Source organism: Lepisosteus oculatus, chromosome 8 (assembly GCF_040954835.1).
Source record: "Lepisosteus oculatus isolate fLepOcu1 chromosome 8, fLepOcu1.hap2, whole genome shotgun sequence".
Classification (NCBI taxonomy): domain Eukaryota; kingdom Metazoa; phylum Chordata; class Actinopteri; order Semionotiformes; family Lepisosteidae; genus Lepisosteus; species Lepisosteus oculatus.
Window position 1 is genome coordinate 11,763,858 of NC_090703.1, and position 19,970 is coordinate 11,783,827.

The following is a 19,970-nucleotide window of genomic DNA, read 5'->3' on the forward strand; positions in this document are numbered from 1 at the left end:
TGGGACCTGGATCTGGTTAAGATTCTAGCAGCTGAAGTTTGAACATCTTAAAGTCTATTGGCACCATGCTTAGAAGAATGAGAATGCAGTGCATTACATTAGTCCAATCTAGAGAAAATGAAGTCATGAGTCTCAAATGACAAACTGAGGTCAAAATAAATATCAGGAGTTTTCACCTGGGCAATGGGTCTAGTGTCTAAGCAATTGATCACCATGTTAAAGGCATCTATGTTGTGCAATTGATGTGGTATCTCCAGAAAAATCACCTCTGTCTTGTCACTATTGAGTATCACAATTTTTTTACATCCTGATTTTAATACTTGATAAGCAGAGTATAAGATTAGTGGCATCTAGATCTCTGTCGGTCTTAGTCTGCATATATATTTGAGAGCCATCAGTGTAACACTGGAAGTTATAATATAATGACACATGATTTGGCCAAGCGGTAACGTACACATACTAAAAAAGAGGGAGGCCCTGAACTGGGCCTTGTGGAACACCAGAATTCATTAAAGAGGTGTCATAGGCTGTTTATCCATTTATCATTATTTGCTTTTCATCAGAATGAATGGAGCAAAACCAATTATAAGCAACCACAGACATGCCAACATAGGCCTCTAAGCACTTTAGAAGGATTAACAGAGTCAAAGGCAGCACTAAGGTCCAGTGGAACAAGGATAGACAATTATCCTGAGTCTGTAGCCCTGATAAGATTATTAGTCACCAGGGCTTTCCAGTATTATGGAACTGTCTGAAGACTGAGGCTGAATTCATCTCTCATTAAATGGACTTGCATTTGGGATTTTACCATATTCTCTAAAACTATGATCATAAAGATCTGAAATTGATCTATAGTTAGTATGAAATGAAAAATATTTTAGCACAGGTGTAAACTACAAAGTAAAGATGGCACAATTCATAGCCATAATGATTTGTTGATCACAACTGAAAAACTGTAACACTGAGGTAGTAATGGGATCAAAGCAAAGGTTATAGAGCACATTTTCTGTGGATTAAGATACCTTATCAAAATATATAGGAGGAATCCTAGTGAACTCAGGAGAAGATTTCACCACACAATTACTCTGGGTCACTGGGAAAATGATTTCTGGTATTGTTTACTTTGCTCTGGAAGAATAGTAAAAACACATTACATTGATCTTTTGAAGCAGACAAAGTGGATATGTTGTTTGGCTTTAATGTGCATTAAACCATTGAGAACAGGTTCAATGTCTGGACTGTCTTATATGTGTATTTAAGCTGATTTCAGGCCTGCTAATGATCACAGAGACCAGTGTTCCCCCACCTACACTGTTTCGGAATTAGCAGCTTTGAATAAAAAAGTATATAAATCTTTATATACTATATGTAAAGTATTGCTCAGGTAATGAATATAATCAGGCATGATTTATGCAATAAACATAAAGTGCTTTATTTGGGTCATTTTTATCCATAGGACTTATTATAATAAAAACGGCAATAATTAACTGAAAGTCCTATTTTTGTAACCTTTCTTTTGATTTACATACAGCAAATAATCTTTATTCATTTTTGCACACGTAAAGTACAAATTTGAGATGATTTTATATATTTGGAAACTTTTCTGTTTCATCATCACACCATTCAATTACACTTGCAGTTGAAATAATTTAACCTCTGCTTAACATGACAGCTTGGCAGGCACAGTGTTCTAAGACGATACTAGTATCCTTCCTGATGTCCAGCAATGACCCTGCATGTCAGCTAGGCTTGTGTTTAATAGCATGCAGATTAGTCTTCACAACAGAATAGAGTGTGTGGTTGGCTGTTGGTCGTAAGCCACGTATTAACATGTCAGATGTGCTAATATTAGTAAGGCTAAGACTTGTCACTAGTGTTTATCTACTCCAGTGACAATATTCCAGTCAATGACGCTTGTAGAGATGAAGAGATTAAACTTAAATAACCTGTCTGCTCTAGCACTGTCTTCCTTATTCTGTTTTCCTTCATCTAAGTGGTCGCTTCACGCCTAGTTTATGGCGCTGGACTCTGACCATGTGATTTATCACAAAAGAAAGGAGAAGGTCATGTGCTTGCAGCTTTAACATAAACAAATACCAATCCAGTACCTGCTGTACTGTTCCTATTTCTCACTGAAGACAGATTGGGCGCTACCTTATTTTGTGCGTGTTAGTTATACCTTTACTATGCACGTGCTTAAGGCAGATTGGATGTCACATGTACCTACTAGCCCACAGTAGCCTACTGTTTTTTCAAAGACATGCCGGCCTCTTTCCTCAATTTATCACTGAAGTGTTGAAACCTTGTTGGTCACATCACCTGGAACGCGTTGCTGTCAAGGATAGTGAGCGAATGGAATGTCAGATGTTGACTGACGAGAGTCTGTAAGTCTGAAGTCATAAAAAGCAGAAACTCTGTATAGAGAGGGCAGCACAAGAGCATTTCTGTGCTGAACACCGCTGTGGCGACGTTTTTCAGATACGCTGAAACATGCAGACCCAGCTTCCTCGAATCCGACGTATATGATAAACCCACTCCTTTCAGAAGTAATGTGTTCAAAAACAACAAACCAAACAACACTTGTTTACTTCACTTTATGTCGATGTGTTTCAGAGTTTCGGTTTTCAGAAACCACATGGTGCAAACTCTCCCTTCAACCCCCCCCTAACCATAAGAGGATTGAGCTCTCGTTTCAGCTTTCAGCTAGCAGCAATATATCAGGTGGCATACCCATGATTGCCATGCATGATATTTGACAAACAGGAATCTGAAAATTGAAAGTTGAAAACGAAAACACGTCTATAGATCGAGATTTAACTATCTCCCTTCACCACTTGCCGGTACGGAACCGAGAGACGTGCTCTTTTTTCTCAATGGTCCTCCCTTCCCTGCAGAGCCTCAACGCGCCTGCGCGCCTTCAGACGTCAGGCCCAATGGCTGAAAGGGGAGGACTGCACGTGGGGGAGTTGTCTTCCTAGCGACTCAGCGGTTGGACGGCCGGTTGCTCTATAATAGGATATTCTGTATACCTCCTGTTTCAGAAATAGAAAGAGCTAGAAAGGCGGCGGGAGGTTAATTTGAGTCGCCGGTTTAGGGGAAACGGTTAAAGTATTTAATAAGGGGATAACATTTTTAAAAAGGGGGGTATTTTACACCAGTTTCCATCGCAGTGTGCAGGGAAATACTATCGACTGAAACCCATGGTAAGGGATTAAACGGTGACGCAGAAGGAATTAAGTTGGGATCCCATCGGTAGGAGCGCATAACGCAATACTAGTCGCCGCGTTGCAGCAACCTGTGTGGACGAAAAGAGAGACTCACGTCTGTAAAAAAACTGCGAGCAGTCAGATACACGAGTTGTAGAAGGGAATGGCATTGGACTTCGTAGCTGGATGTCTCGGAGGTAAGCTGAGATATGAACGTTTTTACTGGAAAAGAATGCAGCCTTTGTGAGATTTGTGGGTAGCTGATGATGGACTTTTTTTTTTCTCCACGGGGCTTGCAAAGAGAGAGCGCGCTGCGATTGGTCCAGATGTGAGATTAATCGCATGCGTTTTATTTAGGGATCCCATGATACATTATAAGGTCAGTTTTCCACGTTTTCTTTACGAACGACAGTGGATCGAAGTGTGCATAACCGTCACGTTGTCCGGGGAGGCGCAGTGAACTCCCTTTACAGGTTTGTTGGGGAACGAGCGGTACGTTTCAGAAGTAGTCAAAAGTTTAGCATGGTGTCAGTTTTGCCTGGAGTTTATATCCGGATTTTCTGAGACGGTTACAGAGTAGATATCGGTGACAAGTCGCGACCAAGTGCCTCGTCTGTGAAGAAAGGTAAGATAGCAATGTACTACGGTATAATAATTTGATGACGAGGGACGAATAAGCAAGATCATGAGTTTGCATCCTGAATTTTCAGTGGGTGGTAGAATACATTAATAGTATATGCATTGGCTTACGTACCTTTTCCAGGAAAGTGACTGTTTAGTAGTTTTGTAACTCTGAATTTTAGGAAGAGTTAATGATGTGAGCTTTTTTTTATTCACTCCAAGAACTAAAGTATAAAATCTTATCTGCTAAACAATCTACCGATGGTACCGCGCAATCGGTAAATTGCGTTGTTGCGTACTGGATTACAAGCATTGTGACCACGTCTTCATCGAAGATTAAAAGTTATTTTTTAACATCGATATAAACATGAACTTAGATTTAGATTTATGAAAATGCCATGTGAACGATGGACGTTTAATTTTTCGGAGATATGCTGGGCTGACAGACATTTGTATTTCTGTAAATCAACCGAGTCTGGTCTGTGGTGGAGGATAGTAATACGGAAGTGATTTTTATTCAGATGCTGGATGCAGACAAAACTGAAGCGTTAAAAGTCGACGCTTTTCCGGTTTGTTGCGTTTTTCCCTGGGGCTGGCAGGAACAATGCAGAGACCTGGATCGTGGAGCTCCCTGGTGTGAGAAAGTTGCCAGGACCTCCTCATCCTCCCTGCCCCCCCAAATGTATGTGGGTTTATTTTAAAGAAATGCCTTGGAATTGTGCCTATTCCTGAACGGGGTCCTTATCAAAATGTACAGTCGTGTCTGAAAATTGGAGGGGTTGGAAGGGCAACAGTGGCATCCAGTCTGTGTTGCTCAAATATTACCATGTATGGGAAGTTTGCGCGGCGATAGAACTGGAGTTCAGGCTTATTCGTAATAACTTCTTGGACCTCCGAGTTGCAGACTGACGCATGTATACATATATTAAGGTGTTTCTAAAATAATCGCTATGCACATCTCCGGTATTTATGGATTTTGTCCGGTATGATTGGTTTCCTTTGCAAACTCAGCAGTCGAAGTGAAAATCAAGAGGCTGTTGTACTGCGGAACCCATCGTTAACATCTCAGTAAGGGGGTTGAATTCGTATGAATTATGCATCGCAGGTTTACTGGTAAGAGTCCTGGAAAAAGTACAACCCGGCTGTCGCCGTGTGACCTGCTTTCTCTATGACCTATTTCGCTTTTTTATTTTCTCGTGTTTCTGCCATTTTATTGTTTTTATTCTTTTGTTTCTAAAATATAAAAAAGTGAAATTTGCCATGAAAAAAAAGTAGAATACCCCCTTCAACAGGGACTTCATGATACCAGGTTTATCTTTTCGATCAGGTCGATTCAGCTGGAACAGAACTGGAGATTTGCCCTTGCCCATACACATGTAAAGATGTATACAACATGAGCACAAGCAGAGCTGTCTTCGACTGTATCTTAACTTCAAAACTTTGCATACTCTCAGCTGTTTATTAGATCTGACTTCCCATTGTGAGCACCATCTCATAGAATAGGTCAGGTTAGATGTAAACGTTATGTTAAATTTTTAGATGGTCAAATGAAGGTGTTCAAGAGTTTCTTTGTAAATGGTGGTGATTGTTAGCGTTCTGCTCTCGCCTGTAGATGTGCACAGGCTACTAGCAGTCTTTTTGCTTTGCAAAAGATGGGATCCTCTTTGACAATGTGATTCAAGTCTTTGTCAAATTTGGGCTAGTTCATGGACTGTTGTTAAATTTTAAAATGGTATGGTACAAGAAAGAAGAGAAAGGTTACACAAACATGACAAGAGGTACAAGTCGGGAGCAAAGCATGTCGTAGTCATCTGGTTATTCATATCCAAGGGATATTTGGATTACCTTTGTGAGTGGTAATTAAATTAAGAGGATGGATCATAGCTTGCAATTTTGAAAAATTAACATCCAAACGCTTGGTAAGATATCAATGAGATCTTTCACATTTTTACTACATACACCATGGCACTGTGCTGTTCGGTAAAGACATGCTTTACACAGTCAACCAAGTTACTGTCATTTATAATTTGTTGCTGTTTATTGCTTGTGAATGGATCAAGTGCTTTAATGACAAAGTATGAGCTTCCTATTTTATTCTGAGATGTTTTTTGTTCCAAGTATAATTTGGCTCCTTGATTATCAAAGCCAGTCCCTGTTTTCTGCTTGTCCACATTCATTGTACTGTATGAATAACCGGATATACTACTTGTGCAAATTAAAATTCTATGGTCCATTTCAGTGTTAAGAACAGTGTTAAAATGAAAGATGTTTTAATTCTCATTAAATTAAATCTAAGTGCACATGATTTAATGAAGGTAGGCTACCACAGCCAGGTGTATCACAGTGTTGCCATATATATAAAATCACATGATCTGTTTTAATCAGTGAGATTGGCAAGGTTGCTGTGATCTTTGCTGTGGGATGTAGTACTTTTGTATCGCATGACTAGGTATTGCTTAAAAACTAAATCTGTACAAATAATATGCAATGGTAGCATTCTGTGCCTCCCTCTTGTACAAATAAAACTTGACCCTAAAGACCTATCATCTAGATTGTACAGTACGTATTGCACAGTACCGCAAATGTGACTCAAATTCACGTACTCTTAGACTGCTGCAGAGGGCAGCTGATCATCTGCTGAAAAACTCTTACAAACTCAGTAGATGAGGTCACCGATTGAGGGTGGAGTCTGTCTGTAATTGGCCAGCACGGACGAGCCCCCTTGCATACTTGCAGGCACAGTTATTTTTACAGGCTTGGGAAACATTGGCAAATGGTGAGAATAGATTAGATACATGCCCTATCTTTATTAATTATTTATTCATAAATGGTAGGCTTGAGTTCCAGAGAACCAGGCCATACAGAAGCATAACACTCGGTAAACATTATATAAAGAGCTTCTAGATGATTAGCAGATATCCCATAAGAAGTGTTCAGGTCCTGGAAGGCTGTTTTTCTGCAAACCATTTTTTTTTCATTTAAAATTGTTCTAGAAACAGAGTGGGCAGAGACTGTAGTACTGTTTGTTCTATCACATATGTGGTACTCCTCATAGATTAGGTACCCCAAAAATATTCAGATAGCTACAATAATATAATGCAGTAAGGATTTAACTACATCACTAGTAGCCCTTCAAGTGCCCTGTCCACCTCATAAGCTCCTTATAAAATAGGGCAGGATTTACTAGGGAGGGAATGCGGTGGCTCTCTGCAAAATCTTTTTATTGGCGTTAAAAACAACCAGCCAGATCCATTTCTTCTGCTGTATGAAGCCAGGATCTGAGTTATCCTTCAGCAAGAGTATTTGAAGAGCACTGAGACAGGAGTAGTGGTGAACAAAGAAGAAACCTATTTCCAGTACTTGACTGTCATGCCTGTCCTTGAGGAGGCTGTGTGGAGTAGGCTAGTTCTACTCTGGCAGCCTGTCATTGCTCTCCCACCTGTCGGTCAGGCCAGTTGCCATGGAAATGCAATTAGACAGTTTGTAGGTAATATACCACACCCTATTTTAAATACTAGCAGTTGCTAAATGTTTGTAGGGAGCATCTAATATAAGAAGCTAAATAAAAGGGATTGTCTTTTTCTTTTGTACTGAAATCCTTCAAATTATGAATAGGGCGTGTATGCGGTTCTACATGCTAGGATTTGCCACAGACGGTTTAACTCTGCTTTAAATCTGAAATATGTTCAGCAAGTAGAAGGTCTGGATTTTTTTTCTTCTATCATGCTTTTAGTTGAAATGCAAAGGTATGCATGGGTTAAGGTAGATATTCCCGGTCAGTCCTATACATAACTATCCATTAGTCATCATTAACAGCAAGCCAGTCTTGGAAGCATGGAGTGCAGGGAGGGCCTGAGAGCAGATGACAGCCTGGACAGTTTATCAGTCCATTGGAGAAGTGTGGAGATTTGTACAATATTAGTTTTTGCTTTATGAGAGCCTAGAACAAGTGACCCAACCGTGTTTTCAAAGCCGATGCTGTTGATTCTCTCAGAAAATGCCTAGGTAAGATTCTTCACTAGGTTAACTATTGGAAACCAAACAAGCTAGATGGGCCAATTGCCCTTCTCTTGTAATCAAACCTATTTTTAATTTACATTGGGAATATGAGCCACCAAACCTAGTCACTATATTTCTGTAAAGTGGAAGGAACTAGAGCACTTGCTCACACACTGGCACAATAACCGTGACCGTGGAGCTGTGAAGCCACCACTCAGGCTTCACAGTGAAGCTAATGGTAGGGTGTTGGTGTACTTGGGTTACAATACCTTTTGACAGAGACTGAACATTTGTTTTCAGTGCCTGTTTTATATATAAAGGTGAGAATACTTCCCACAGGTTTCTCTTTTCAGTGCTTGTGGTAATGCCAGCCATTTACTGATCTTCTGGAAGCAGATCCCACAGTGATCGTGGGGGAGCTGGGATGTGTTTGTGAAACAAGTCAGATGTAGTGTGTGTGCAGACACTGGCATTGTGGCACACAGGTGCCATAAGCTGCCAAGGTTTCTTTCATCTTCAAAACAGACAACAGTGGGTTGGGGCTATAAGCCCAGACTAAATCATAATTAACTTTCCTATCAATGGCAAACTATAAGACCAGAATTTGAGGGAGGATTTTATACAGGTAGAATAAAGAGATTTGTAAAAGACAAAGCTTGACAGTAAAATTGTTTTTGGGTGGTATGTCACCATGAAAAGACCCTGCATAAAAATTCTCAGCAATGTCAAGCGTTATATGGGACCATGCCTTTGAGTCAGCCTAGTAAAATAAGTCTTCAGATTCATTCAAAAGTGCACTGAGAACATGTTACACAACAGAGTAAATGACTGAGGCCCATGTATCCTTTGTCTGTTTTCCAAGTAACTTCAGATAACGCCCAGTTTGCACGCAAACCACGAATGTCACCAACTCCAGACCGTATTTCTTTAATCTTCACTCCCCATTGTTTTTAGGCCATTAAGACGAGGCAAGATTTTTTTGTATGATTCTGTAAATGGGTGTCTTTCTATATCTTAAAGTAAAGCATTGGCACCCCAGATGCCGCTGGACATAAACTAGTACTTCTTTATAGCAAGGCTACTCCATATGCAACATCCACTGCTGTACTTTGATACTCTGATAATTATCAATGAGTAAAAAACAGGGACTAGTTGTAGTAGACTTCTGCAGTGGGGTGATATGAGGTTATCCAGGCTACAGGCACCTTCCAACCCTAGTCTTATCCTGTTCATCTTTCTGTGGCATTTTGTACCCTGTGCTTGACCAAGTTCACTTGACATAGTTCAGGCCCTTTACTGTAGAATCTCTCAAATACTAAAGAACCTGGTTTAGATCATATTATTTCAATGATGAACTACAGACCAACTTCTAATTTACCATTTCTATGTAAGGTTTTAGAACTTGTGGTTACACATCAATTACAGGCTCACATGATAGCTAATGATTTGTTTGAACCATTCCAGTCCTGTTTTTTCAGTAATCATAGCAGTGAGAGTGTTCTGATCAGGGCTGGGAATGATTTTCTTGTGTCTGACTAAAGGGCTATAAATATTCGTATGCTGCTTGATCTTAGTGCTGCTTTTAATACAGTAAATCAATCAGTGTTGCTCATACTTGTCTATCAATGACTGTGCTTTTAACAGGTTCTCCTCATATCTGACTGGCAGGCAGCTTTTTGTTCCTCATAGTTTTTTTGTTTTTTTTTGGTCCTCATAACTCCTGCATGGCCCCACTTAAATATCGTGTGCCACAACAGGGTTTGGTCTTTGGGCCCAAAGCTTTTTATTATTTATATGCAAACACGGTCTTCAGTTTCCTTGTTATGTGAATAATACTCAGATTTACGTTAAAACCCAGTAAGGTGCAATACGTCCAAAACTCTGCAGCTCTACTTCTAACTCACCAGACCCTGGCATATCACTCCTACATTTTAAATCTCTGTTGGTTGCCACTAAAGTCACATATTTAATGTAAGATCTTGTCAACTGCCTTTTAAGGCTCTAAATCATTTGGGTCCACCATGTTTATGCAGCCTTCCGTAGGCTCTGCTCAGTTGAGGCTGGTCCTTTGCTCACTGTACCTAGACCTAGATGTTGGACGTTTGGTGACTGATTTCTCTGTCACAGCTCTTTTGTTTTAGAAATGCTCTTCATCCAACTCAAGAGGCAAAATCTTTGACTATTTTCATATCTAAACTTAAAACTTTTAAGTTCATTTTTTTACTTGTTTTTTTTATATTTTTCTTGTCACTATTTATAGTGTTCTACAATGGTGATTCATAAATAAAGGTTATCATTTTATTTGTAAGAAGAAGAGAGAGATGCACCTACCCTCAAACCTATAAAATGGTATTGTGGGTAGTCTGCGTGCATACCGACCAGTGTACAATTAATGGTTTCTCTTCTGTTCTGTTTCAGGTTCTGCTGGTGTCATAGTAGGACACCCGTTTGACACTGTCAAGGTGGGTTCAAAACCTAAATGTTTGATTACCTGGATTTAAATTTTATAGTATCTGTGTAACTATGTTCTATGAAACATTTCCAGAATTAAATAAAAATAACATTTTCTCCCTTATTAGGTCAGTGAAGAATCTGTTGTATTTCTTTACATGTGGATATATGATTGCAGGAAGCATGCCTTAATAGAGCTAGAAATGTCAATTAGCCTTATATTGTATGTGAACTCTAAAAATTATCTGAAAGAAATGAATGCTTGCTTTCCAAATTGAACCAAATAAAAATCAAAAGCACTCGGATGCTATTCTGAAGTATTGACATTGACTCTTGTCTTTTGGCCATAGGCTGAATGTTAGCACAGCTACTTTGTAGAACAGTTACTTCATCTTATAGACGGTTTTGTGATGGTTTACTGTGCTCATGTCATATAATAAGAATGTCTCGCATAGAAAAGCAATATTCTCTTTTTATTATACATTAACAAAAACACTGTTGAGGTCAAGGTCTGGTATAATTTTCACAATATGAGCGGTTTCTGTTTTATTAAACAATATTATACTGCATGCAGTCCCTTAATAGCTATGACACAAGCTTCTCTGAACTGGTGAACATAATGGAATGCGTCTTATATTACAGCACTTAATATCATATTATGTATATACTGTATAATTCAGATGCCTAGACAATAACTGCATGGTAAAGTTATCATGTGAGTTACAGTGAAAACAGTTAATCAGCTTGTTTAAAGAACCAAGCAATATACCTAAAGGTCTTCTTCCTAATACCCTCCCTTGTCCTCCCAGGAATAACCAGCCAACTAACATGCAAACTGCACTATGTGTAAATTTACCATTAGCAGATGCCACTTCACTATCTGTTGTTGAAAAGTTTAGTGCAAGTGCGCTACTTTGTCTTCTCTATTTCTCTTAACATTTTTAGGGGTCTGTATTTTTGAATGTTATGTTTTGTTAACTCCAGGACTCCTCTGTATACAAGATGCCCCACCAGACTTTCCGGTAAAATTAATTTTAAATAACAGAGTATTTTGTTTGTTTTTTGTACAGAAATTTTAAAGGCGAAATGCTATGAGGCAAAAACATTAAAAAAAAAAACTAAATATAATATAGAAATCTTTGACAACGCCACATTTATAGCTGTACCTGTGGTTTAAAAATGCAGATTCTAAAGCTCTCCCGAAATAACTAGTTTTTGTTGTGAAAGTGCTGAGTTCTGCAGGGCTGTTAAAGGCACTAGTTCAGTTTCTAGGTCCACTTAGGACTGCTTTGTTCTGCTGACTGGCAGCTATGAGGAGTGTTTTCCTATTCTCTTCTTCCTCAGTCTGGGGTTTTGTTAAGCACGTGGTGTATGAGCAAGGGGTCAAAGGGGCTGTTAGTATTTATGGTACTAAGTATAACAATACATTAGATGAATGTGCTCCAGGTGAACATAAGCTCTTTAAGTTAAGAAGAGAAATAAAACACCTCACTTCAGTGTGGTTTTATTACAACCCAATACACTGCATTTCGGCAGTTTTAAGTGATGAGCTCACTGAAAGCTTAATGATTCTGATGTTGTGTTCCTTAGGCAATCTGATGCTGGAATACTTGAACTGGGACGGTACCGTCCTGAAATATTTAACTTTCATAGGATGCCTTCCTCCAGCTGAGCAGAGCCACAGAAATTCATGTTGCAATCCCCAGACTGAGGGTAGAGACTGGTGTACATGGAGGTGTAATGATGTAGCGCCAACGAAATTGCAACCTTGTTGCTTTTCTTAAAAAAGCCAAGGTTAAGAATTGTACCTAGCTTGAGAGTAGAAATTAAAACTGGATCAGGCGTATTCCTTGACCTACTGATGCAATGTATCATGTTTATTTTATTTTTGTCCCATTTTGCTTTTTTGCCTTTAACTGCCTTTATCTCTGAGCCAGGGGCTGTCTTCGTTAACAGCAAAAGTGTTACTTTGTTGTAGATGAGGGATAAACCTCTTCACGGGAGTGTAACCTAGTAAGTACAGTCAAGGTCAATCCTTCTGTTTCTCTCAGTCTTGATTGTGTGGCCAAAAAACAAAAACCAAACACACAAGACCCAGAAGTAGTTACAACCCATAAACCTGTTTCAGTTAAATAAAACTAAGAACCTCACTTTTTTTTAAAGGACATCTTAGATTCCATCCACATTCACTTCATTTTAAGCCTAGATATTGACTCATTTCTGATTTTTTTTTTCTCTGCTAAGTTGCTTAGAAAAAATAGTTTCAGTCCTTGTGACAAATTGAAGTGCTGGTTGTAAAAAGGCGTTGTTCTCCCTTGGCTGATTCTTTACTAACACAGGGCTCTTTATTTTGCAGGTTAGACTCCAGGTTCAGAATGTTGACAAGCCTCTGTATCGGGGGACTTTTCACTGTTTCCAGTCTATTATAAGACAGGAGTCTGTAAGTATGAAAATATTTTTTTTCCAGAGTATTAATTCCATTTTTTCTTTGTATATTCTTTGTTTTGACTTCTGTCCTCCTACTAAAGTCTAAGAAAGACTGAATTAATAAGGAGTGAGGATGTAAAGTTGTTTTGCAGAAACTGTATATTTTCTTTTGTGCAGAATTTGGTCTTGTATTTGTTGCTAAGTTGGGATCAGAGCATTAAAGCATTAGATTGCCACAGAAGGTTAGAATGTGAGAATGTTATAACGGCCCTGATAGGAACGTGATCTACTGTATCTTGTGATTTATGGGCTTGTGTGACTGCAGGGAGCACAGCAAAGACAGAAGAGACACCAGGCTTGGTTCCAGTGGGGAGAGTGCAGTATGGATAAACACTATAGACTTACTGAAGCTGGAAAAAATATGTACTTTCAATATCTAGATGGGCTTTGGTCACCTGTCAAGTAAACATAGTTACTGTGCTTGGCAGCCCATTTTATTAAATATGAATTATTGCATTTCTCAGCTATTGCATATTATAGATCCATGAGTACCTCCTTTAATTGTTTTTTTGTTCTTTTGAGAACTGATTTAATTGAATTAATAAAAGTGTTTAATGCCAGCCATCTCTTTCTTAATAATCTTAATTATTAATAAGATCTTAATAAGGTGCTAAATAAAAAGTTAATGTAATATTTGCTAGATGTTACCTACCCTGGTGTGTGTTCATTTTCTTTATGTGGCTGTGTAGAGACCACAATAGAATCACATAGCTAAGAAGTAATTGTAATTCTATTGTTTTAATACTCCGATTAAAAAATTGGTGATGGAGATGAGTCTGACTGATAAAGCAGAGCCAGAGTTGAGCAGCTATGCTCTTTTCTACTACACAAACATTTATCGAATAGATCCTGTATTGTTGTCAAAGGATTGTGAGGAATACATTGACTGACTGTCTTAGTGCAGCATTATTTCAAATTGTCCTTTTTTTGATTTTCTCCTTGTAAGCCTTTGTAGTTAGGGGGGGCCATATGCTGGTCTTGGATCACATCTTATGTTTCTGTGTGACTGAAATGCGAGTCACAGGGCACTTGCTCTTAGCTGTGAAGAAATCCGAGAAGCCTCTAGGAGAATGTACATGATACAGTAAGCTGAAAAGTACAGTGTCAACCATTTGAAATACTGTTTGATGTAAATGGGACGCTGCCTAAAACTGCAAAGTACTTTCCAACCTCTGACCTCCTCTCCTGAGCTGGATAATTATGGACTGGTCAGTGAGTAGTAGGAGGCTGATTTTTGAAACTTATGGGGCAGTGGTGCCCACCTTCAGACCTCAAGGGTCAGATTCCAGGAGGTTTTCTAGGTCTCTTTAAATCAACAACAGCTGAAGGCCATGGAAAAGTGTTAAATGGGTCCAGTTAAGTTAGTGATTAACTCAATTATGGTCTTCAGACTGGAGGTAGAACAGGAGCCCTCCTGGACTGGGATTGTGCATCATAGTTACAGGAGAAGGTGACCTTTTTAACTTAACACCTTGAGGTCTGTATAAACCTTTTGGGGTATTTTAGTTTTTTAAAGACTAACTGAACCTCCTGTCTGTATTGGATTAATTGTTGGATAGTTGTACATTAACAAACTTGGGCCATTGTTTATATGTAAAAATCAAAGTTTTTAAAATCTGAAGTGTTGCATTTTCTGCATTAGATTTGCTCCTAACCCTAACATCATATAGTTGAACATCCCAACTAAGATTTGCATAATCTGTTTGTTTGCTATGTATTTGGACTCCTCTTCATGTATCCTATGACCTAGATTTACCTGAGCTGTGGCCCTGACAGCATGGCTTCCTGTAAGTGAGGTCTCTGCTCAGCTGTGGTTTAAGGACCTTGCTGTGATGATTGGCAGAAGGGTAGAGGCAGGAGTGGTGGCCTCATAGTGAAAGAAGCAGGGGGCACACCAGATGTCATATGAGCCATGCTATAGGATCCTGTTTGAACGTAAGGATGCAAATAGACTGTGATATTTATAGAGGAAACTATTTTGCAACAAATTGTACTTATGCTAAAACTTTATCTTTATCATCCCCCAGTTTGAAATGTGCTGTTGTTTTTGGACTGATCTATTGTATATCTTATCAACGTATTTGTGGATGTATTCATGGTCTTTGACTGATTTTGAGAGAAAAGTCTGGAATGCAAAGAAAATAGGCTATACTATCATTCAAACAGTGCTTAAAATCACTTGAATAGAAGGATATTTATGACAAGCTGTGAAAGAGATCACACTAGAAACTGCTTCCCATTTACAACCTGACCTTTAGAAACTCACAGATAATCTGAAGACTGGGCGTCTTGCTGAATCGCATTTGTTGTCAGCTTTGAAAAGGCACCCACATTTCAAGGAATGAGTTGGATTTGTTCTGAAAGCAAATATTTTTTTCACATCTTAAAAGTTTTAATACGACTTAATACTTTTATATAATATCGCTTGAATATGATGCACATTGTAAACTTATAGATTTGGTTTTATAAGGGAAGATTTAATTACTAGGAAGGAAAGGGGATCTTTACTGCTCCAGATTTATTTTGAGTTTGTAGGACATCACTATGTATATTTCACATTCCTCTATTGTTAATAGGAGCACTAAGTTTACATTAATTATAAGGTAAATTAAGTTTTGGAATTAATGATCGTCAGTTCTCTGTTCTGCTGAAGAACGGCAATGCTTTTGTTATAGTAAATTGAGTGTGAAAACAATATTCAATATCAGCAGACAGTAGCTTATTCAGTTTGATCCATAAAATCACTGACAACCTTATTGATTATTAATTAATTTCTGCTAAACACAAGTGAATCATAAGATAGCTAATGGAATAGTTCTGAAAGTAAGGCCATACTTGTCCAGAACTAAATAGTTCTATTTAGTAGAACTAATAGAAGTCCTAAAACAAGTATGCAGTAATGGAATGGACTTGAGTCAGTCTGATACAGAGAATCTTAAGGCTCCATGTACTGTAAGTTTAGTCAGGTTAAGCAAAATTCCAAAAATATAACGGTATAACAAGACTACAAGATCCAGTTTATTAATTTGCATTCAAATAATACTGTATGTTTTTTCCCCTCACTCATCCCCTCCCCCTGTGTGTCTACAGATGTTTGGGCTGTACAAAGGCATTGGCTCACCCATGATGGGGCTGACCTTCATCAACGCCATTGTGTTTGGTGTGCAAGGTAATGCAATGCGGCGGCTGGGCCAGGACACCCCGCTGAACCAGTTTCTGGCTGGCTCAGCAGCGGGGGCTATCCAGTGCATCATCTGCTGTCCGATGGAACTAGCCAAGACTCGCATGCAACTGCAGGGCACGGGAGAGAAGAAGTCCAAGAAGCGCCTGTACAAGAATTCCCTGGACTGCCTGGTGAGGATCTACAAGAAGGAGGGGGTACGGGGCATCAACCGGGGCATGCTTACCACATTGATCCGAGAGACCCCAGCCTTCGGGTTCTACTTCCTCACTTACGACATCCTGACGCGGTCCCTGGGCTGTGAGCCCGAAGACCGTTTCATGATCCCTAAGCTGCTATTCGCCGGAGGCATGTCAGGCATCGCCTCCTGGCTCTCCACCTACCCTGCTGACGTGATCAAGTCCCGACTGCAGGCCGACGGGGTCGGGGGGGTCAACCAGTACAACGGCATTGCGGACTGCGTGCGCCAGAGCTGGCAGAAAGAAGGCTGGAGGGTGTTCACGCGAGGGCTCACCTCCACTCTGCTGCGCGCCTTCCCCGTCAACGCCGCCACGTTCGCCACTGTGACTCTGTTCCTCATGTACATGAGGGGAGAGGACGAGGGGCTGAAGGACTGCGAGCCGGCTCCCGCCCTACAGCAGCAGCAGCAGCAGCCCTCAAGCCTGTGACTGGCGCCCCCGTCCTGGCCCTCTCCAACACCACATCGAGCCCCTTCCACGAGCTGCGCTAGCCAGGCTGACCTCCAGAGCTTTTACCCAACTAATGGCTTTTTGATGGAGTCTATTTTTATAAAGTGCAAATGGGGAGTGAAATGGTGATGTAAATAGTCTCTCCTTTGTTGCTTTTGTTTCCCATATAAAGCAGCCTTTTTTTTATTCATAGTTCTCATCTCATTTTGAAAGTTTTTTTTCTATTTTTGCCTTATTTAGAATATAAACAATTTACTGGAAAACAAAAGCCAGCCCCAGCTTGTATACAGGTATTTCAGTGTTCTCTGCCTGTTCTTTTATCAATGTTGCATTCTTTCTTCTATTAAGAAGAAAAGTAATCTAGTCAAAAACTCTTAGCTACAAAGCAGCTATAAGGTGTTACTTTAAATGTATTTTTTCTGAAAAGACAAAATATTAGGAAATATCACATATGTAGTTCCTCTTTTATCACACTCTAAAATTCCACTAATGCAGCATGAAGGAATCCTAGTAGTTCCCCCAGATACTTGACTTGGAAAGCTCCCCTCCGACAAAATGTGCAGTGTTGAGCAGGCTCAAGTGACTGCATTTTTATTTTGTTCCATTTCATCTGACGGATGCAATTAAACACCACTTTGTACATTTTTATGTATGAATGCTCTATTAAGTCAGGCACTCACTCCCCAGCTCAGGGCAGTGTAATCTGAATAGACTTCATTTGCCCATTTATGCCACAGTGGTCACATGGTAACAGTACAGGGGCTGAAATGTCTCTTAAAGGCATTGTTAAAATTGTGCTTGAATTTTAAAGGATTTGAGTTTAGCTTTCCAGAAATCTCTACAGTTCTCATCCATGTCCATATACTGCATTCCTCAGTCCCAGCTGTTTCTTACTCATGCTTTGCAATGATCACAATTCCACTTTTTCTGGTAAAGTATTATCAAATTAGTCCCCTCTTGAACAACATTTAGTGTTTTAATGGAATTTCATTGCTCCCAGGAGTATGCATTCCTGGGTTGGGTTTGGTCTAAAGTGGGAGCAAGAAACTATCATTGAGTTCTGTTTCTCTGTATTTAACTGTAAAAAAACAACAACCTTCAAAACCACAGTTGAACTGCAAAAATAAGACATTCATAACTAAAAATCTCAGAATTGTTTGAAAGTCTCTGGAATTGTATATCCTGTTAAACTATGTGCAAAGGTATAAAAAATTATCCTAGGATTCTGACTTTCACTATCTAGACCTGCATCTTTGTTTCTGTCCATATACTATGGATGTGGGTAGTTGTCTCAATATTGGCGGCTCTCCCAAAGAGGCGCACACTGATATAGACACTGGCGCATTTTACAAGTTGAATGTTACCATTGAAACAAACTCACAACAGCCATACTTCAGTTGCCCTTGAGTTCTAGCTCTGCTTTTTTTCTAATTGGAGACAATATACCATGGTAAAATTACCAATTTCACACAATGTAATGAATGGTGCTCTTTAAAAATATTGATCAGTGTGTTGTATATTGTAAATATCAGGTTGAGGACTATCATCACTTTTTTCAAAATTATAGTTAAGACTATAACTATATAGAATTCAAGCATTGTATCTTTTATGTAGTTCGATGAACTATGTAAAGAATACATACATACATGAGAGTTCTGGTTTAGGTACATGGTTTGAGAAGAATGCTAAGTTACAATGTTTTTGTTATATAAACAAAAACAGAATTTAATATTATACAAAGCTTTTCAATTTATTTCCCTTTGATATTTCTGCCTTTTTGGTTGGGGTTAAAACTGGAATTGAATCCAGACCATCAAGGCTGCAACTGTGAAATTAAAAGGATTCAGATTGTTCTCTGTAGAATCAGAGGCCACTGCAGTTAGTTACTGTCGAGTATGTGGATGCTATACAGTGGGGTCTGTGGTTGATAGTTGATTGAAGGATGAAATTCTCTGGACTATATGTGGTTCAGGGAAAGGTGCAATATGTCCAAGTGGTCAACTTCTGTTTGTGTGCGTGTGCTGCTTTTATATATTTAAGGGTAATTGTAAGGGAAGAAGCTGTAAAAACAATAGAGCGTATATTTTTCAAAATCAGCTGTTAAATGTACTAGCACTTTTGAACTGTGATTTTTGAATTTAAGAGTTCTGGTCTCCTGTTACTGTGGGGATAGTTTATTTTAACCCTTTTTAATGTTTTTAAAATTGCAATAATTCCAGTGGGCTGAATTGATACGGGGAGACCACTGATACTGTACATGCATCTCAGTTGGATTTTGTTCATGGACATTGAATGTTTGGCAAGAATGACAATGTACTAAAAGTTTAAAACGCCTTGTACCAAAGTATTGTATAAAGCCCAGGTAAAAAAGGTGAAATAAAATGGAAAATTGTTTCTGAACTGATTTGCTTTTATGACTTAAATTATTGAAAGTGCACAGTGTCAGATATAAGGAAACAAACCTTGTGCTATTTTTAGAGCTGCAATATTTTCAAAACCATTGTAGCATCATTGAGTCTTAAAGCTTTTAAATATTAAATAAGGTTGACGCTTCCAAGTAGCCCAAAATTCAAAGAGAGCACTGTTTTTTAATTGTAACGTATCTCGACCGTGTGAGAATGTTGCACATTTAAAGCACAGGAACGTGTAGGTAAAGCTCTAAAAAAAAGATGTTCCAATTTGCTTGGAAATGAGATCCAGGCTGGTCTCGGGAGCCAGAGAACCTACATTCCTTGCAAACAATTCCTTTCTGTCCGATACCCACACACAGTTACAGTTCCATGTGCCTAGATGACCTTGTTGCTGGGATTTCCCCAGCAAATCACACTGCATTTTTTGAAACGCAGTATTGAACTATGGTAATCAAGAAGAGGACATGGAATGAAGAATACAACAGTAAAAAACACTGAGAACCCAATAATGTTGAACATGGTTATGCATTTTTTTCCTCTTTGTCAGGTAAGCTTCTTGTAACAGTGCGACAAAAACATCCAACGTGCAGTTCCATTACCTATTTCTCCACTTATACTCAAATGTCACTTCCTAAATAAGGTGCAATTCACTTTGCACAGCAGCGTGGACTTGAAATTACTGGAGTTACAGGTCATAGTTAATCAGAATCCCATCTACTGTCGGAACTTTACTCACGCCTGATAAGTGCAGGGCAACCCAGCTCCTCTCCCAGAATTATAGGACACAAGGTGGGACCATAACCCGGATAAGAAGCCTGTACCCTTGCAGGGTACATGCAGAGTAAACTTCAAAATGCTGCTTCTGAAAGAAACTGGATCATCTAGAAAGAATTCAAGTGGACAATGTGAGAACATGCAAACTCCA

The 19,970-nt window shown here is 39.2% G+C and overlaps 1 protein-coding gene across 15 annotated transcripts; it reads left to right on the forward strand.

Annotated features, from left to right (window-relative positions):
• The first annotated feature begins 2,985 nt into the window (after nucleotides 1-2,985).
• On the forward strand, nucleotides 2,986-19,038 carry slc25a29l (solute carrier family 25 member 29-like). 15 transcript variants are annotated; one of them, XM_015350472.2, is made up of 6 exons: nucleotides 3,359-3,403; nucleotides 10,245-10,288; nucleotides 11,262-11,299; nucleotides 12,215-12,290; nucleotides 12,634-12,717; nucleotides 15,855-19,038. In XM_015350472.2, the coding sequence occupies exon 6, from the start codon at nucleotides 15,855-15,857 to the stop codon at nucleotides 16,611-16,613; it is 759 nt and encodes a 252-aa protein (XP_015205958.1). In that variant the 5' UTR covers nucleotides 3,359-3,403; nucleotides 10,245-10,288; nucleotides 11,262-11,299; nucleotides 12,215-12,290; nucleotides 12,634-12,717; the 3' UTR covers nucleotides 16,614-19,038. The 15 variants fall into 15 exon arrangements, with proteins under 15 accessions (XP_006632306.1, XP_069049314.1, XP_069049313.1 ...); XM_015350474.2 differs by having other exon boundaries at nucleotides 12,256-12,290; XM_015350464.2 differs by having other exon boundaries at nucleotides 11,262-12,290.
• The last annotated feature ends 932 nt before the right edge of the window (nucleotides 19,039-19,970 follow it).

What these genes read in the sequence shown, in the direction of transcription:
- slc25a29l (XM_006632243.3), top strand. Translation starts at nt 3,370, where the DNA reads ATGGCATTGGACTTCGTAGCTGGATGTCTCGGAG. An exon ending in CGTAGCTGGATGTCTCGGAG is followed by an intron (nt 3,404 to 10,244) that starts GTAAGCTGAGAT and finishes GTTCTGTTTCAG; the next exon opens with GTTCTGCTGGTGTCATAGTA. An exon ending in ACCCGTTTGACACTGTCAAG is followed by an intron (nt 10,289 to 12,633) that starts GTGGGTTCAAAA and finishes TTTATTTTGCAG; the next exon opens with GTTAGACTCCAGGTTCAGAA.